The sequence below is a fragment of the Struthio camelus genome, chromosome 15, assembly GCF_040807025.1.
Source record: "Struthio camelus isolate bStrCam1 chromosome 15, bStrCam1.hap1, whole genome shotgun sequence".
NCBI classification, from domain to species: Eukaryota; Metazoa; Chordata; class Aves; order Struthioniformes; family Struthionidae; genus Struthio; species Struthio camelus.
In genome coordinates, this window is record NC_090956.1 from 9,135,452 (window position 1) to 9,156,484 (window position 21,033).

The window sequence follows — 21,033 nt, forward strand, 5'->3', positions numbered from 1 at the left end:
CACCCCTGAGCGCTGCGCACCCGCCTCCACCCAAAACCGGGCAGAAAAAAAAAAACCCACATGAGCTCTGTCAAGCAAAAAGGAACTCTTATCAGACTTAGTAAGGCACAGCTTAGGCGTGCGACTGTTTTTCAATGCAGTGGAATAACCTACCTTAGCAGTGTAACTAAACACAGCACTCAATAGAGGTACTTTGTTACTATAAACCAATTATTGATCTTGCTTACTTGTGCACAAAACTGCAGTAATTCAGAACAAATGACAGCCTTGCATTCTAATTTTTGCTCTTTTAGGTTTTAACGTAGACTGGATTAATAGTGATACTTGTGCTGGGCACAGCTCCAAAGACTGCAGCCCAAATACCACAAAAGGTCTAGAAAGCCACTTATTTTTAAGTGAAGAATGATTCACATCTAAAGAACTCTTTAGTCTTTTATAGGATGCAATTCATCTTTTATTTATTGTACGTTTTGGGGGTATTATTTTGTTTCACTTTGCCATTCAGTTTTTCCAATTTACAGAGTGCTGTAATACTATATATTAATGCAATGCCATAATTTAAAATATGTCCATGCATATTCCTGAAAACCAAATTGCCCTGTTTCTTCACCCACATCCCCCTTACTATTTCATATTATTTCAGCATGAAAAAAGTAGGTAAGTCCTATTTGCTTTCCCATAACTATATTAATATTGCATCACTTATAGAAATTAAAAAACAAGGAAATACAATGGAAGTAGAGATAAGAGGCATTGAAAAAAAAGTTATTTTAAAATAAAAAATAATTTTAAATTTCTTTTTTATTTCAATTGCTCCTTAAACGGATACACTGCCTTGTGGCAGAACAGCAGCAGTATGTTCATTTTCTCACCTCTCCTAAGACTTTATCACCCCCTCAATAGATTTACAGGAAATTCCCAGACTGAATTTGCTATTCAGTGCTGGTGTCTATATTTGCCTGTAGTTAAGCCTTGGGAGAAGGGGGGGGGGGGGGGGGGGGGAAATCAGGAAGACGTCACTGAATTGCTTATTTATCAGTACACCTAATCAATATTACCAAAGGTTGCCCTGCGTTTTCAGCTTACTTTTGAACTGATAAAAGGGAGAGATTCAGTAGTTTTACTTGCAGAGTGCGGATGAAGAGCACAGGGCTGTCCAGCTTGGAACGGAAGAGAACTTGCAAAAAAATTTTGAATTTTAAATGTGAACCTATAAATAGTGACATGACTATTCATGATAACTCCATCGGGACTGGATGTATGATAAGACCTCTTTCTGCGTAAGTAAAGCCGTTTGAGGATTAGGGCTGGAAAAAATGGAATTATTTCAGAACACAATACCACAGCATAACATAGTGCTCTTAAAAATGAGCAGAAAGCTTTATATAAGCTCTATTACAGTTTTACAATTATGAACATTTATATATAGCTATAAGTAATTGCAGAGCACTGTTAGCCCAAATATCCAAGGGAAATTTCATAATGCTTCCTATAAAAATTGTTGAAATGTCTACATACATTGTGGAGAAACTTTACAGTGAAAATACATTTTCAAAATACATATATTACAGTGAAAACTTCCATTAAATGTATCAATTTCAAGAGGAAATTGCTGTGCACAAATTAAGCCCCTGATCCTGTAAGCAGATGATGGATGCCTCAAAAGGGAGCTGCCAGAACATACCACTAGAGTGGATCCTAAATGAGTCAACTTCTCAACCTCCACAACTGGCAGCCGAACCTGAACGCGCGCAAGCACGTGCACACGCATACTCCATCTCACTCTCCGCTTCTGTCTCTTTTTGCGGCAGCTACCAAGATCAGCTCCTCGGCTGCTCAGCCACGGAAGTAAACTGGCACGTTTATTGCACTAGAATTGATAGAGCTACGGTGCGGCTGCCCTGTGAGATACCTACTTACCGCCCAGCAACGTTACGGGAAATCTGTGTGCAGGGAAGGCAACACTACAACCCGCTTACAACCACTGGCACAGTACTGTCAATTTTAATAACTATTACTAGCAATTGTAAGGCATTCCTTGTCTGGACAAGGCATCCCTTGTCTGGACAAGGCCTCAGGAGCTACCAGAAACGTTGCAATACAACTCTCAGACATTCCAAAAGCTTTTGGTATTAAATTCTTCACTATAGCCAAATTTAAGAGTACTTTCTCAAAACAGCAAGTTACAGTGAATTAAACAATACATTATGAAATAATTTATCCATTTAAAACAAACAAGAACCAAATGGAAACAAAATCCATCATAATAGGGTAGTAGTTTTACTTCCCAATATAGCTTTTATAGATCTCCGAGTACTAGCCAGCTCCTGTGGCCTGTGAAGGGGAAGGTAACTTTCAAAAAATCCCTAAATGTACTTTGTAAACACAAGAACAAATTTTAAATATTTTTATTTACCTTTCACCAAGGTAATCTCCAATTACCGTTTTATTTAATCCTTCTCCTTTATAAAGGAATTGTGCAATGTCTTCTGCAGTGTTCTGCAGGAGGTCATTTTCTATCAGAAACTGTATCCCCTAGGAAGAGCAATTCCAGAGGAAAAGGAACGTTATGTTTTCTTCCACAAACACTTATGTACATATTGCTCATGACATTTGGCACAAATATGTTGACACAGACATATATTTCTCATACTGTGAATTAGATTAGTCTGCAGATTAAAAAGAATAGTAAACAAAAGAATGTTTTCAGTTAGACAAACAACATTTAGTATGAATTTACAGATTCAAATAAGAATGCATTTTTAAGGCCAGAAGTACTACGTGGCAATTTAAAATTCCTCAACGATAGAAATAACAAGTATTATTAAAGTAATGACTTCATATTGCATTAATGTGCAAATTAGTCTGTTCACCCTATTGCTCAAATGTGTGCCAAGTCATAATCTGCAAGATCATAATAATGAAGAGGTATACAGGAATAACTTAATTACCACTATGACACAAAATAAAGCATCTGTTATAATTTGCAATCAGCAACCCAATACATCAAGCCCCTACTTGCAGTAGGAGTTGTGGCTGAAGATACTGAAACCGGTTTAAAGAGATTATGGTTACTGCTGACACCGGCATTGTCACCGACTTCTGGCTGCGCTTCAACCGAGCTATTCGCAAAGGAGTGTCCATGAAACCAGTCGAGCTTCTGCCACGGAGCTTCTGCTGAAGTGAGGAGGAGAGGCTTCGCCACCATCCAGGTGGTGGTGTTGGATCGAGCCCCTGTAACCCTGCCCTGCCGTGAGTTACTGACCCCGCAACGGGCACGTTCTAGGGATGCCCAGAGAACCTGCTGCAGAGCACTAAAGAAAGGAGGCTAAGTTATACTAAGATTTTTTTAAAGGACGGAAAATATAGTATTCCAAAACTCAGCAGGTCATGAAGGGATGTCTGTCTTTTCTTTCACCCCATACCCCAAAGATGTTAATACTCCTGCTGATTTCACTAAAGGGTCAGCAGCATGCTAGTAAAAAGTAGAAGCAGCAGCTATAAGCAAACTTAATGTCTTGGATTCAGAATATGCACAGAAAAGCTTAATAGTTGTTCCAAACCTTTCCTATTAGAACATTTGATAATTTCAGAAATAATAATTTTTTCACTTTTTCATTGCAAATGGAATATTTATATATTTATATATATATATATATATATATAAAATCTCATTCCAACTTTGAAAATTTCCATTATTTTTGGACAGAGCAAGCACAAGGGTCTATAGTAGCCCTCAAAAAAGTAACTATCCTTCTGGTCGGTTGTTTCTGTTTTTTTATAACTACCACCTGCCTGACAAAAAAGTCAGTTTTCTGACCTACTTTGGCAGAGAAAAACTGTGATGTTACTACTCTTGAAGCGTTAAAAAAAATCTGGACTCTACTTTTCTCAAAACAATTTTATCATCAACTGAAAACTTATTTCAATGCCAGGCTGGCATTCTGAGTCTCACAACCTAATACTCTTACAAGTTATTAAAGAACAGGCACAAATGCGTTGCAAAGAAAACATCGGTTTATCATGAAGTAGAAAGAGCTGAGCCTTCCTCAGAAGCGATCACTTCAAAGCTTACTTCATAACTGAATATTTGTACCAAAAAATTCATTTGACAATGCAGTGTAATTTTTTTTTTTTTTTCCAACAGCAAGTTATTCAAACACTTTTCTCAGCTCTATCAACTGAGAGAGCACCTTCCTCCCAGCAAACATCAGCCACAGCAGTTGCAGGCTGCCTTCTTCAACACCTGGACCATATTATTCATGTTTAGTGAAGCAGACTGACCTGAATAGTTTTTTCAAAGGTATGAAGAAATATACATGTTACTGAGAAAAATGATGGAAGTGATTACAATTATGGAAAACAAATTTCTTTGCAGAGAAGCAGATACCTTAACGATACAAATTGATTTTTTTTGTCTTTTTTTTTTTTTTAAACTCTTCTCTTTAGGATGCTAAGGAACCATGAAGTAGATAGGCAGGAAAAGGAAATTTGTCTGGGAGAACAACTGTACTGCCTGGAATAAATGGTAAAATAGGCTATCCAAAACACCCTCTACTCCTACACTATCTTTTGACTCCGTGTAAATTTTTTCTGTAGACAGATGTTAGATGGGAGATATCTGTGTTAGTTTCACCTCCCACACAAAATCCAGGCTTACAGAAATATTTAATATTCATTAAAAATGTCGCACAGGTTTTCTGAGTCAGCACAGTGAAATCTGCTTTGAATTTCATAGTTTTTACAGTAATTTACTTAGACATTTTCCTGTTGCTTAAACCCTGTCTTTATCATAGAGAATTCATTTCCAGACCGTACTGACTGCCAGCGCTGGGAATTTCAAGCACAACTGCACGATCCCTGTGCAGGGATCCTCGAAGCATTTCACAGGCTTTGTCGTTATAGCCCTTGCCACCCCAGCTATCCAAACGCAAACAACTAGTTACGTGATGTTACCTCACGAAACTACACTAAACACAGCGATCTCGAAACAGGCGGTTTTTTGGAGGGGAGAGAGGAGGAGTAATCGCTCTGCATTAAGCGCTGGAAAATTTAAAGGTCTTCAAATAAAATTTGAGAAAAATAGAGAAATTAGCTCTATATGTTCTTGCCAACGAGAATGTGTTAGATGTCTTTTTTATTATTTGTTTTTAAAGGAGAGAATTTGGGGAATTCAACACACGTATTGTTATCCCATTTCTTTCACATTCCTGTCTATGGAGACCATTTTCTCTCCCATTTAGGAAAAAAAAAAAAAAAAGTCCTTTTCCACAGTGATTCCAAGTTAATTCTCTCAAACATCAGAAGGACATATATTTTAGCTGCCTATAATTCAAAGTAACAGTTGCTAACAAAGAGATGATCCAGCTTTAGAGCAGCCAGCTCTTGCAGGCCACCACTGCTTCACAGACATCATTAAGGAATTACTACTGTAAGTCTATTCACCACATTTAAATTATGTTACAGGAGCAATGTGGCCACAGCATCTATTTATAGAAATAATTTCACCCACCAATAAAGACCAGCTAACATTGCAACGAAAATATTTGACATCATTCTGTGATTTTACCACAAACTTCTAGGAGGCAAAGGAGCTGGAGAAAACAACATATCAGGATATTTGAGGATATTCTGCCCTCAGCAGAACCAAAGTCAGACAGTCGCCAAAACAGACAAGAAAAATAAAAGACATGGTCAATGGCTTAAAAAAAGTTCTGTATCACAAAACACTAGAGTGCTTATGGTAAGTTGAAAATAGCCCCCAAAAAACAGTCGACATTATTGTACTTGGAACATCACAGAAAAGCCACCAAAACACAACTGAATTAAATACGTTTGGAAAGAAAACATGTCAAGAACAGACACAGGAAAACAAAGGCTTATTAAAAAATTCTGAAAGAGTTGTTAAAGATCCTTCAGAAATTCAAAATGAAATCCTAATGAAAACAACAGAAGGCAGTAAAACATAAAGCAAGAAAGCTCCAAAATGAAAAGTAAAGGTTAAAGGGGAAATCTAGGAAACCAAGTCAAATATATCAAAGCAACACTTTTTTTTTTTGTAATATATCAGAGGGAAGTCTACAAGAGAATGAGCAGGTCACGGAATTCTCAAGGTAAAACCGCTATTCAGCGGAGCAATGAACTACTTTACCTTTCAGCTAACGCACAGTAGCCTTCTTGAAACTGATAACCAAGTATCCACTTGCGGCTACTTACCAGTGGTACAGGTACGTATATATGTATGTGTGAACACGCGTGCATATATAAGCATACAAATCTATACACATGCATTATTCACAAACAGAATTTAGATAAGCAAATATAAGAGTCTATGTGAGAACAAATTTTGAAAAACATTATCGATATCTTAAAAGAACAAAAAATAGGGGGCAGACAATACATATGGCCTAGCTAGTAACCAAACTTCAAAATATTTTCATAATTACATTTAGCATACCAATACAAAACACCTCTATCAGGTGTAAATAATCTTTCTGCAAGCCAACTCAATACCTGGCATATTTGACCTTTGATAATATTTTCTGTTATCAAAAAAAAGTCTGCTTGAGTGAAAAAAGCATACATGACTGGCAAATGACCAAACGACTGCACCTAATTTAACCCTCTGCTCAGTATGTTAAAGGATAGACAAATAAGGCCTATGAATTTAACGCTATCAGACATGATTTCTTAAAGAAAACAGTCTATATTTGCCACAAATCACATCACTAGCAGGAACCTGAGTCCTGACAAGTTAAAAAACAAACAAATAAACAAAAAAAACACCACACAAAACACATGCTCTACCTTCTTAGGATCCATGTTGAATTTCTTCCTTCCCATAGCTACTTGCTTATTTCTTTGCGTAGCTTTGCTTCATATGGAGAAAAAGAAAAGGAAGAAACAAAAAGATTATCCCTTGCTCTTAGATAATTTCTGGACGAACCTCTTAACTTGACCGTTGGCTACTTTTGTATTTTCAATTACAGAACTGAGACATTTAGTTTTCACAAGGGGAAAAATATGTTACAATTTTAAATTATTTTAAGTGATCACAGCTTTAGAGCTGTATCATTATCAATAGAACAGCTGAAAGGATCACACTCTATCCAATATATCTATCACTTTCTAGCCAAAGCAAAGACACATCTGAATGGGATAAGACCTTATAACAGAGTGAAAAAAGGTGATCAAATGTTTGTTCAACATAATAAAGCTATCTGTATTTGCTGTTCCTGAAAGACCTGTTCCAACATCTTACTGAAGCATTCCCATATCGTTAGCATTACTTACCTTTCTTCTACGCTAGTCAGATTATCAATTTCTGTCATAACCTCGGCTATCTCAAATTTTAATCTCTGCCAAGAGAGGGAAGTAAAGTAAGTCAACCAACATTAAAGCATTTTTTGAAATTGGCTAGCATATACGGTTATGATCAATTAGTTTTTTTTTTTTTTTAATATTTACTAGTCATCTGAAGAAAAGTAGTGAACCTTCCTGAGATTCTTAGCTTAAAGATTTTAATTTGACCACAGCTGAATCACTGTTAAACACGTGGATCTTAACTCCCAGTGCGTGCCCAGGTCGGAACACCACAATCAAAAAATCCTCTTCCGAAAGCTGTTTTTCAGATTCTGTTCTGAATACAGATTTTACACCTATTATTCATCTGCTTACCTTCAATGTCACATTATTTCATGTTCTTTACCACTACAAGAAACATTAACCATTTCAATATAATTTTTTTTTGCTCAGATTTCTCATTCACTGCTACCCTGAATACAAAACTACTGTATATGAGATATTACACTAACCTAGAATATTTACATATGCACATGTTACATTACATACAGATATTAGCATTTTTAAAACATAAATGCTGCATAAATCCTTTTGATAATTAGTAAGATTTAGGTTAAGCCATTTAGATGCTTTTGAAAACATTACCTGCAGTTCATAACTAGGTAGAGGGAAGTGTTGCAGTGTACTGTAACTTAATCTACTGAAGCAGTCCTGTAAGAATTTTTAGAGATAAATTACCTCAATATCATCAATCAGTTCTTTTTTCCTGCGACGAATATTTAGCAGTTCTTCTCTTTCCTCTATGGAGAGGTCATCAGGCACTGAAATACAGCAAAAAGTACAGTCTTTCACCATTTGCAAACACACTTTACAGAAGAAAATCAGACTATGTCGATTAAGAAAAGCAAGTTTACAGGCAACTTCATGGCATTTTTTTTTTTTAGTCAAGATTATTTTCAGAGGAAAAAAAAGAAAGAAAACGGAATACTCACTTTACTGAAATTCTACTTTATAAATCATAAATTAGGTAATTAAATGAACGACTATGGAAAGAATCTGTCTTTCAAAGAAAGCCAGACAATTAAAGGGAATCTGTTCTCATATAATGGGTCATCAGATTTGGCTCTACAGTTACATTGCCAAATTCATGTCTGGCATCACTCCAATTGTTTCAATAACAGACCAAAATTCTCCATGTAAATTAAGTATGATTTAACACACATGCACCTGACTATCTTTTCAGGAAAAAAGGTAACGCTACATAAAACTCATTACAAAGACACGCATCCTGGTGCTGATTTCAGACGACAACATATTTTCAGGAGTACCCTTTTATTTGACTGCTTTGTACAGCAGATGCCTGTAAGTATAATACTACTAACATCTTTAACAGCGATTACTTCCCATCAGCAGGATAGACATCTTTCTACATTACAAATAAACAAACAGTTGGAATTAGTTATTTAGCACAGCATCTCACAAGCTTATGTTTTCATATAATATCATTTAAATAAGTCCGAAGTATTTAAGTCAATTTTAGATATCTTTTTGACTATGCTAAAACAAATATGCTACCATGTTGATAAAAATTACTTGCTACTGAAGATGCAAACACATTTCTGTACACAGCTTCGGCTGTCACTCACCCTAGCAGCAGCTCCCTTACCCCACTGTCTGCATCTGACAAGCAAACATGAAAAGTTGCTCCAAAAAACCTCAGCTTTTATTAAGCAATTGCATTCTCCCTAGCAAGAGGCTTCATAGGACAGAGACTACGCTCACTCACTTGCACAGCACTACCATATCAACCAAAAATATGCACCTGCTTTGCAACGAACCCATAGTATAATAGTTTTTCATGTGACTCACTCTCTTGGAAATTGCTCCAGAATTGCAGAACAACTTTTCCTTCAAGATTAGATAAAACAGAATATGTAAAACAAATAAAATTCTTTACCAACAAAAACATGTAAAAGTACGTAGTCATTTAAAAAGGCCAAAGTTGTTTCTTTATCTCATATGCCCGTGTCTAGCAGCTTCTAGCAACAGGATCAGGAGCTCAGACTTAGGTTTTATGGGATTTTTTTTAAAGATATATTTGAAACGTATCCTCTGTTCAAATCTTAACAGTGAAATATAGCGATTCTTTCTGGCAGCCAGTGATTAACCTCCTTTCCTCCTAGGAGTCTAAGCATAATATAAAATCCAAATGGCAACACAGCTTGTTAAACACAAAGTAATTATGCCAAATGATCTAATTTAACTCTTCCAGACACAAACGTAATTACATTACTCCCAGCTTAGGAAATGATAAAGTCTTTTGTTGAAAGAATACCAGACTTGAATATGTTTACCTGCTTTTTCCCTTCATCTCCCCAGAACCCTACCCATTCCTAAAAATTTCTTTCATGCAAATACTAACCGATTCTTTTTGCAAAACTTACAAATACATTTGCCTACCCCAGACATCACAGCTTTGTCTCACACGTACAGCCCAAGATTTTACATTGGCCAAACTCAAGAGATTTTCCTGACTACGCACACACTAGGTACACGCAGATACCACAGTCGTTCCAGTTACCTGACGACCTGACAACAAAATACGAAGCCTGTTACCTGAAGCTGATTATTAAGGTGGCAAGACGTGTATAAGCACTCAGCCTCTTAGCTGGGAAGTACGCTCCAGTATCCCTAAAGCGCTTTTGCAGTAGACGCAACTAGATTAGATTTTGCAGTATCAGTATTAGGAAGTGTTTGGGGCTTTTTGTTTGTTTGTTGGGGGCGGGGGGGTTGGTTTTTAACTTTTGGTCACAGCAGACGGTCTGGCAAATCTCATCTTCATTAGCAATTGGAAATACAAATTCAAACCTAAATAGACAATAACCTTTAAGTATTAAATGGTTAGTAACCATAGACGGTGCTCGATTTTTACTTCCAATCAAGTGACAAAAATCTTTGCAGCAGCTGCTCTTTGGGCGGCAGGATGCCGTCGCTCACCCTTACTGCGGTTTCTTTTCTCCAAGTCACTCTGCAGCTGAAGCCCACCGGGGTAAGGGTGTGGGACGCCTAGGACAAGTTAACGTCTCCTTGGAACCAACCCAAATGGCGCCACAGCAGTCTACCCTCCAGACAGCCACCGAAGAACAGAAATAAAAACATTTCAGTCCTTTTCCTACAGCACCCACAGACACTCTCCTGGGTTTTTTTTTCCATTTCCTCTGACAGTTCGCAGCAGCCACAGAGACATAACCCTCCTGATATGATTAATGATATTGTCACACAGGAAGGAAATAAACTAAACGGAGCCACGCCGCCGTTGGCCTTCGGAAGTCGCATCGAGGATCTATCTGCCAGCAGCAAGACGAGCGCTGTCTGCTGGCGGGACGGTTCTAAAGAGAGCGCTTGGAGGCGACGCCACGTCCGGACAACACCGTCACATGGCAGTCCTAACACCGAAGCCAAAAAAGGCTAATATCCCTTGAGAAGAATAAAGAGCCAGGACACAACTGGGTAAGCGTTAGGGTACTGCTTGGGCTTCTGCTGTAGTCAGGGCTTTATTTCCCCTTAGCCCGGCAGCCAGCGAGGACAGATCACTTCCTTGGCAGGACAGATCACTTCCTTGGCAGGATGCGCAGCTCCTGTCGTCGCCCCAAACTGGCCCGTGTGTGCAGACAACCGTGGGAGTTTGCTACGCGCTCACCCCCCTCCTATCATCACTGCCTCCCTTCTCCAGCGCTCCTGCTCGCGCTGAGGAGGAAACGGATCCATCGGAAAGTGAACCCCCCCACCTCCCCAAAAACTTTCTTAACAGGCTGCGTGGGCTGTCACAGACCGCAATTTCGGAGGCCTTACGGTTCTGCTCCAGGAGGCTGTGTGACCTCAGCCATGTCTACTGCCTTCTCCATGTTTCAATCCCCCTTCTTAAAACACAAATGCAACAACAGTATTTCTGTATTTCGGTGAAGGGCTTTGAAACATCAGCACTGTAAGGTATTTTTACCTTACCTGGAAGGAAAGGAACAGCAGAAGATGCTCAACTGTGGCTTAAAACATTGCTCATGCAAGAAGGGCACCACTAACATTACTTTTTGCTCTCGAGAATCTACTCTGCATTTTTCACTTCAATTATTCTTTGCTTTTCAGTGATCTCTAGTGATTCAAAAACACATGGAAAACAGGAAAAAACCCTACATTCTACTTCTAAATAAATAAAATGTTGCTTCAGTGATATCAGACCTGTTCCAGACTCAAACAGCAATTGGTCAATCCAACGGCAGTTTGAGGCGCCTTCTGCAACCCGCCGTGCAGCTACCGCAGCGAGAGCCAGCAAACCATGTTCGTTTTATTTATTCAAAAAAAAAAATTGAAAACCCACAATTGAGATGTTTGACACAAAGACTTATTTTACAGCTGCTGAAAACAAACGTAAGATCAAATATGGCCAAAAGTTTAACAGCAGTGCATTAAAACTTTCTTACAGTCATAAGCAAATATTGCAGGTACATGACACAAATATCCGCTCTGACAAGACTGCTTCCATTAAACAACTTTGACTCTTCCATAGCTAAAATACTCAAGTTTGTTGTTTAACCTTGTGTCCATATAACCCTTCGTACAGAAGGGCTCCTAGAGCGCACATTACGCATTTGTCCCATAAGACAGGTTTTCTAGCTGCCCTCTCTCAGTCACTTCCAAGTTTTCTGCGGTTCACCAGCTCTAAACACAAAGTAGACAGGATAGGAGGAGTCTGCACGAACATTTAAATAACAAAAAGGAACAAAGATCCTCTGGAGGGAAAAGTGTTACAGCATAGCGAACAAGCTGCGGGTGCACCATGCTTTCATGATGTCTTCTAGTCTTTAAATAAAAAGAATGTTCTATTGCTAACGCAACTCATTCATGCGACAAACCTTTTAGCCCGCGTGGAAAGCGTTTCAGCTGCTACTAAATAGGAAGTCAATTTAGTTACTGATCTTTCATTAAAGAGGAACAAAGTTATTGAAAGTACAAATTATACTCTTAGCCAAGTAGTAAAACAGAAGAACGCACAACAGCACATATATATGTATCTATATATCTATATATACACACACTCACACACACACATATATATAGTTACTACTAAAAGTTACCGAAATTTGAATAGATATCCCCAGTTTGGTCTATCTTTGTTCAATTACTGTAACTGATCTAAATGCATTTCATTGTATTTCTTCTAAACAAACATTTACTGGAATATGCACATTTAATACAGGTTTGTTTACAGTAAATGGGTTACCAAAAAACCTAAAAAAACCCAAAAACACCTGTAGTTTGCCATAGTAATTAGTGTTTTGTCCTGCAGTTGTGATGTCACTTTCTTAAATAAATTCGCTACTACTACTGACAACACAAGTACAGTATCCAAACAAGAATATTAACCAAAAACCCTTAAAGCTTATGAATACACAGTAAGCATCTATTTCTCTCTACTAAAAAGCACTGGAATCAATTAGCTTCTTAGGTGCTGACATTTAAGGTATAGCAAAATTTAAAAAAAAAAAAAAAAAAAAAGGTGGGGGAACAAATTCAACTGCAAAATGCAATGCTTTACATTCTTGTTTCCTGACAATTCCTCTACACCATCATTTGCTTTGTTTTACTACATTTCAGTGTATTTTCTTCATATTTATTTGTTAAGCATTAAGCAAATAAATTCAGCATTATGTAAAAGCCATTTATCTAAATGCAGCGTTTTGGGGCAAGCAGGCACCCAAAAAGAAAAAAAAAAAAGTCCTTTGCAGATCAGGAAAGGACTGCAATAGATCAACATGGAAAGACAGGCCCACAGGTTAGTGGAAATCGGGAGCAAATCCCAAAATTAAAAAAGGGAAATTTAGTACTTTTCCAAGTCCAGATCTCTGATCCCTTCTTCAGGAGGGAAAGTTAAATCGTTTCCACCTCTCCAATTACATTATATGAACCAAGAAAACTGAACTCCTATGTTTAACAACTCTTACTTACTAGCCTTTCAATTTGCATTCACTGGCCAAGACATAACGCAATCGTACTCCACCACTTCAACTGATTCCAGAGTTTAGTCTCTCAAGAAGACAGCAGAATAATTCATAACTAGAAGAAAGAAAATATCTAACAATATCTAACAATAGATAAATCATTAATTCTCTAACCCCATTCATGAAACAACATGACTCCCTGACTCTTATAATTCAACTAACTGTTTGGTTTCATAAAGATAAGTATTTTCCTTTTGCCATGTCACCCTCAAATTGGAGCTATCTGTGCTTCTGCTCCAAGCAAAGAACGATCAGGAAGGGATTTAATTTAGCTGCAACTGAAACATCTTATAAGTGTAAAGATATTTACACAACCCAAGGTTTAAAACAAAACAAATCTATCCTTGCCCACATAGAGAATGAGTACGGCAGAGTCTTCAGGCCTTCAAAAAAAAAAAAAAATACACATTCATCTCTGAGAACAAATCTGATTGTCTCAGGACATCAGGACATTTGTCTCAACGGATATTCTCAGGCCAGTCTCTTTTCCTTTCCCCCTACATGCTCCCTTTTTTAAACTTAACCATAGGAACAGTTTCCAGCTTTTAGACATGACATATAAACAAAGCTGCGACCACTTGTGGCTATTAAAAAATTCCATAGAAGTTTTTGTAGGAGGACATCCTCTTGAATAGATTTACTTCACTGTGCGAGAACAAAAAACATATCTGCATTAAATTCATCTTGGAAAACTAGCAAGATTTTGTTGTTTTCTTAACCACCTTACTGCGTTATTCTATGATTTTTAGACACTGCGGAACATGTTCTAGCATAGCAGCAATCACATTTCAGTTAAGAGTGAAAATGATTCTGCACACAATATCCTTCCCAATACAAAATTACCAGTTCATGGCAATGGTAATTATCATGGAGTGAGGAGTTTAGGACTGGACCATGGCTTGCAAAGTTATTTTGAGACTTTTCAGTCAGGAGGGACGCTCTACGACCAGACTCTAGTGCCACATTAGTGGCAAAATCCACTGGAGAACCTCAGACTGGCACCCATCATATTAACTGTTTAACTATGGGACAACCCACCATTACCAGATGTTGCTAAACACACTATTCACTCTAGGACCATAAGATATTTTAAAAATACCTGTCCTTTTGGACTTCTAATAATATGTTAAAAAAAAAAAAAAGCCTAAGTTAATATTAAATCTACTACAACATGAAAGCATATTTAATTATACCAGTTATTCATATTCAACACTTTTACTGAAAGAACAAAAGTGGGAAAAAAATGAATATGTCTTTTCTATCCACAAAAGAGACAGAAGGATCATGGTACTGCCAAATGTGAAATCATTTTTTGTAAAATGATTTCAAATAGGTAAATGACTGAATTCTGACCGAGGAAAAAAAATATTTAATCTCTATTAGCATTCCTAGTCAAACACAGTAGGCAATTCCAAAGTTCTGCAAAATCAGATAAGACACATCTGGGGGGAGGGAGGGGGAGAGGATCTAATTTATGAAACCTACCTGCCCTCCAAAATCAGCGTTTGGTTTCACCTGTCACACGCACACGAGTGCTGCCTTGCTTTGATTTCATATGGTATTATCCTTAACTTATGATTTTTTTGCTCCACGTTTTCTGAATAGCATGTATTTTTTACAGATTGTTTAAAGCTGAAACCGAAACACTAGAGTAGATGTACCATAGGCTTAGTCTCATTAAGACAGTCTTTTCTTTCCCTCTAAAGCTCACAGTGAGAGCCATTAACGAATGTATTAAAATTAAGACATAATGTTTATAATCGGATCAAGAGGATTTATTTTTTGATCTGTTCAAAGATGGTAGATGAAGTAAGCAAAAAAAATTAGAACTACCAGCAAAGATTTTTAAAGCACAATTTACTGACTTCAGACAAAAGGCAAGCCTACCCCAAAATGAAACTTCCAATGCCTGTGATGAAATGCATGCATTTCACAAATGCAGTAAGTTATCCATACATATGCTTATGGTTATAAAGAATAAGCCATGACAAATGCATTTCTTGACCTTAATGGAACAGGAGCATGCAGTAAAACTACAGCTGTAGCATATGTCTTTACAAACTATGTAAGTACATAATATGAGCAACAAAAGCTGCGTAGAAGTGGAAGAAAAGAGTATAAAGGCTTGTCACAGGTCTCAGTCTGAACTACTAGCCCTCGGTGCTACCTATTAGCTGCCCTTCTTAGCTGCACTAAAGCACAAGCAGGCAGAATTTTATATCAGATTTCAGATCTGCACCTATATAGATATACCCTTAGAAACAACTTAAGAGACATCTAACTTTTTAGTTCCTAATTATGCGATTGACACAGATATCTGCTATTTGAAAACAGAGTGTGTTTAAGTTAATGAGTATTTGCTTTTACCATGCATGCTCTCTTACTTTTATGAACAGGCAGTAGCGAAGACTGCAATTACCTTACATTTACCTCCCTTACATCTTCTAGTCAACAACATATCTTATTTCACTTTTAGATGCATTTCCATTAGGAAACCAAGTGCTCTGCAAAAAAATAAAATAAAATAAAAGTAAAAAGAACTACCTCCAAGTAAAGAAAGGAGCACTTGGGAGAAAGAAATAGAAACATGCAGCAACCAGCTCTGAGCAATGTTTCGCTAGCTGGGTAGCCTGGCGCACAGCATGCTGGTACCTGCTCCCTTTACGTCCCTGCATCGCGTTGCTACGCGCTGCTCCTGGATATACGATCCTGCCTGGATCATTCTTTCCTGGGTTCGTTTTCTGCCAGTTTAGCAAGCCAAATTGTTTCACGAAGGGAATGGCAGAAGCGGCCAAGCCAATGCACCAGGCGCGGCAGGAAGCCCTGGCCAGCAGGAAGGTACAGGGGCGGGTAGGAACCCTCTCAATGCTAGCCAGCCACAAAACTGGCTTAGTTCAGCCCTGAAACACTTCCCTTAAAGGCTATATTCGCTAAATCCTAGAAGTAGTTCAACCTGATATTAAAAATAGATACGTGTGGAATTCCTTTTAGGAGCGTTTTTCTTTTGAAGTCACTCTACTCCTGCTTCAAGATCAGAAGATGCTTCTAGGCCAACTTTTCTTTTTAAAATATGTAAATACAAATTACTGACTATGAAAAGAAAGCTGAGTTTAACCTAACATTCTAAGTCTCTTACCCAAATAAATTAATACTGGCATTAATAATATAAAGCGTTAAAATATGCATGGACATGAATTTTTTAAGAGCAGAAAAATTTTACACTGACTACTGTGGAAACTATAAAGGAGGAAGTTGGCTACAACACAGGAGCTACACGTTTCAGGGTAGGTTTGTAAAGATATTTGCACAGATACAAGAAATACATCATTAGCATCCATTAACAAATTCTACCATTTAAGAAATCTTGTGAATCACCATTATGATTAGTGTTACAGCTGTTACTGATACTATCATCTTAACATCCTATTGCTCTTTCAAAAGAGCAAATAGGAACATCAGAGTAACGTGAGACAAACGTTAATAACTTGCAGAGCAAGCGCTAAAAGTAAAAATGCACATTGCCTTGCTGTTTTACGTACAGGGGCATATTCATATTACCTTAAAATCATCTTCTACGCTGCATCGGATCAACAAAATGCTGTCAAATAGAATCAAATCATTTGTCCCCTCCCCCCCCCCCCCCGAGTATGATTCGTGGCAGAAGCTCACAGATAAATAATTCTGGAAAGAGAACTCAGCAATACTTTCCTCCCTATGGGGCATTGGCATGTGCAAGCCTGGGGAAGCAACTAGGTTACCTAATGTTACAGCTGAAATCAAACACATTTTCTCTAATGCTTGCACTTGAAAGCCTTTGTTTTCAGCATATTACACTGCAGTATGCGTTAGCACAAAACTTAGCCTTTATAGAATAACAGTCTAAGGTAATTCTGAAATTCTTTTGATGACTCTCATAGCAAGATTCAAACCACAACAATTTTTGTCATTTTGGCTCATATCTTAGCACCCTAAAGCAAGAGAATGATCAAGCAATAATGCCAGGAGAAACCATGCATAACAGCTGAGAGCAAATTACATATTCACTTGCAGTGCAGAACAACGGCCACTTAAAAAGAAGTTTTGGGAAGAAAATCAGAGTTCCCCCTCAACATTATCTAGGGGGTGAAAGGAACCATGCCAAGTATGCACAACACAATTAAGTGACACACGATAGATACCACATATTTATTTGAAACCTTTCATTCATTACAGTGCAAAGAAAGGGCAGTGAAAGATCAGTGGATAAAACTTGGCTAACATAGCAAGAGAAAATTCTGAAAATAAAAAAAAAAACAAAACGTAGACTGAATGGCTTTCCAAGAGTAAGCTCTTTTAAACTGTAGGCTAGAAATGCCATGTACCTTTTAACTCGGGCAGTTAACATTTTGCCAAAAAAAAAAAAAAACTGCATTTTATTACAGCCTGTGTTACTATACAGAATTCTACAAAGAAAGGGTATGGACTGGATGATGTACTGAGCCTCTTCCCATGCCTAACTCCTATGACAACGCTGTTCACTTCTGATTGAGGCAAGCAGGCGGACAATGCTGACAGTAACTAAAAACACCTTTGTTTAAAATGACTGCAAGAATACAAATCTTCAGATCAGCAAGGTTTAACAGATTTCCAGCAAGTCTTCAGCAGACTAGTATTATACTACATAGCATAAAAACATTATCTAGCTCAAATCCAGATCAGAAAGTTAGCAAAGCATACCTGCCTTTGTGAGTTGTGCTGTATTCCCATTTCACGTAAAACGGGAAATGGTTAACAGTTTCAGAGTACGTGACGTAAGTGGCTATATTTCTGAGGTATTATCTGATCTTTGGGCCTCTAAACAGCCTTTATTGAAGATAACAGGGCAGTTGGTGATGATCATCTGAAAGGAGCTGTAAAACTGATAAAACAGTGTTACTGGAAATAACAAGAAAACAGAAGTGAGCTTACTGCAAATTATGTTATGCTAGTACTTACTTCAAAAACACAAGTTCCTTTCCTCCTCCACAATCAAAATTCCAAGCTGTAACATTCAAACGTAAAATAGGTTCTGCCCAAAGAATTCAGATGGGAAAGGTTGTAAATCTCTCTCTCTAAAGCAAGGATCTGCTTTTTATGCCTATCTCTAACTGTAATTGTCATTTTGTGCATCATGGAGAGTTTTAGTTTTCACTTAGCACTGTGACCACCTCCAGGTCATCAGTGACCACCCCAGTCACCTTCCCCTAAGGCAGCAGAAGTGGTCTTGCACATGCTCTTCAGCGACCAGTACACCCCCTCCCCCCCAAGGGAAAACAGGTCAAGCAAATGGGAAATACCACACAGTGGGAAGCTGGAGGCCTTCAGCTACTACTACCACTGAACAGAATGTGGCTGTACGTACACTTCAGATACGGGATGACTCCTAGCAACTCTGCAGAGGGGAGAGCGAGGTGAAGAAGCGTACATTACTGAGACTAAAGCATATCTGCCTCTGTCAGCTCCTTTTCTTTTGTTAACCAAGAACAGAGTTCTTCCTCTCTACCAAAAACGCCAAGGAGGACGTACGCACGAAGAGGAAAGCAGGGAGAGGTCTGGAATGCCTGGGATATTCAAGGCACCAAAGACAGAAGCTTCTATTTCAGAAGTTAATTTGGCTGTACTTCACCCCCCCACCGGCACACAACTCCCAGTAATTCCTACGAGTGACTGGACTAATCATAAATGTCTTGCTTCCAATCTAGACAGCTTTCAGCTCCAAGAGACAAGCTTCTTGGATCAAGGATGGGACAACTCCCGCTGAAAACAGAGATTATTCCATCTTCTCCTTGGTGAGGAAGAAGCAAACAAGATTACACTGATCCCTTCAGCTTTTGAAATGATGTGATGAGAAGAACAGATTTTATAGCAATGTTTTTATAGCTTGGCGCTTAGGGCTGGGCTTCCCACAGTACCCCCTAGTTACTGGGGAGAAGAAACAGCTGCTTGGCTTGCTCCTACATTTCTTCCTGGGATAGACCCTGGAAAAAGACTCGAAAAGCAAACACCCCAGGGCAGTATCAGACATTCCTGTCAGATCCACTTCTAGTAGCAGCACGGAAAACTGATAGGAATGTCCCCGAGCAGCTGCAGGGGGGGTGTCACAGCCCAGGCCCGTGGCCGCCCGCCAGCAATACCTTCGACTCCTGCTTTAGATTCGGGCACAGCTCGTCAGACCCACCACGTTCCCTGCAAAACGTTCGGTGCGCAGCAAGTCTTTCTGTCACAAATTTCCAGTAACATCTATTCTTGGCTGTAAAGGAGCTGCTCTCTGTGCTTCGCTCAGTGGAGAGCATTAGTCAGTTACTTATGATTGCTGGCCCTTTCGGAAGCTACAAATCCAATTTTCACAACATGCAAGGGAAAGTTCATCTTTCCCCTTCTCCCCATCCCTGCCCGACCTGGCTTTGGAGCTGCATTTCAGAAGCAGTATTTATTGCAGAAGCTTTCCTTTTATGCAGTTTCCAAGATCAGCTACATGCTAATGGAGGCAGAGCCAACGCTTGCTCTGCAAGTTCTCTCTCATTCTCTGCTCTAACCCTAAGAGTCTCCAAACAGCACCTACAGAATGCCATGCTCGGGCTACTCATCTATCACATAGATATCATCTGTCTTGAAAAGAGTAGCACGTACTTTCCTCTGAATCAGTTTCAGATCGGGAAGATGAATGCTAGAATGCACAGTGGCCTTACAGCGTGTAAGCCATCAAAGTGGGTCTGGTCCTGCAGCCTCATCCAAAAAAGTAACCCTGATACCTGCAGGGGAAATTGTTGACCTGCAGACTACAACACTGGGAGGGAAATGCACTATAGGTAACACAACGGTTTGCTCTCTTGACCAACTTAGACTCGAACTGTACCAGCTTCTTGATGTTACATCAACAGCCCTATGGGCAAAGTGCCTTGCAGTCCAAGGCACTAAAAGATGTCAGGAATTTATTCACAGTTTTCTTCGGGAAGGAACAGCAAGGCCTAGTTTAAGCCTCTAAAGCATTTCCTAGAGAAAAAGGCATCTTTAGCATTTGCAAGACGTTGATTGTCATCACACCACTAAACAATTAGTTTGACAGTCTCAAAGGAAGCTAGAAAAGAGCCTTTTACTTGGTCCACTGACAAGAAGTTCCCTGGGTGGATCCACTTGTTGCAAGATTAACACCCTGGTCTTCTGTTCTTTCCTTGGCTAAAGACCATCAGTAGTTTATATCCAGTCTGGCTCACCATACTTTCAAAATAAAGCAGAGAAACAAAGGATCCAAACATATGTTGTAAGTATGGAAGTAAGTTCTATGTTACAAAAAGAAAAAAAATGTGTATTTTCAGTACTCCCACCAGCATTCTAATCAAAATCTAATTTGAATAAATACATTCTCCCTACTTAAAGCTTTCCTAATAATTTCTGCTAGATCTGCTAAAATGTTTCAATATCCTTTGTAAGCTGTTTTTTTCCCTTCCTAGTCACTGGCAAAAAATCACTGCATTCCTTCCAGAGATCAACGAAAAAATAACCCGAGCAGATACTATCATTTTTTGGTCTTTATTTTCAAATAACGCAATCATTTTTCTCAGTACTGAAGAAGAGAGAATTTGCTTCTCATTACAACTTCTACCTACAAAGATATAAGGAATATTACCCTCAGGGCCTCATACTTAGGGCACATAAA

General features: G+C 38.5%; 1 protein-coding gene across 2 annotated transcripts in view; it reads right to left on the reverse strand.

Annotated features, from left to right (window-relative positions):
* Nucleotides 1-21,033, reverse strand: part of CYTH3 (cytohesin 3) — a 52,981-nt gene that overhangs the window by 17,423 nt on the left and 14,525 nt on the right. Inside the window, exons 2-5 of one of the 2 annotated variants that reach the window (XM_068908414.1) lie at nt 8,041-8,123; nt 7,294-7,358; nt 6,808-6,874; nt 2,417-2,535 (exon numbers count right to left, since the gene is read on the reverse strand). In XM_068908414.1, coding sequence (XP_068764515.1) covers nt 2,417-2,535; nt 6,808-6,874; nt 7,294-7,358; nt 8,041-8,123 — 334 coding nt within the window. Of the gene's footprint in view, nt 1-2,416; nt 2,536-6,807; nt 6,875-7,293; nt 7,359-8,040; nt 8,158-21,033 lie in introns of those variants that run through there. The other variant, XM_009683363.2, reaches the window with a different exon arrangement.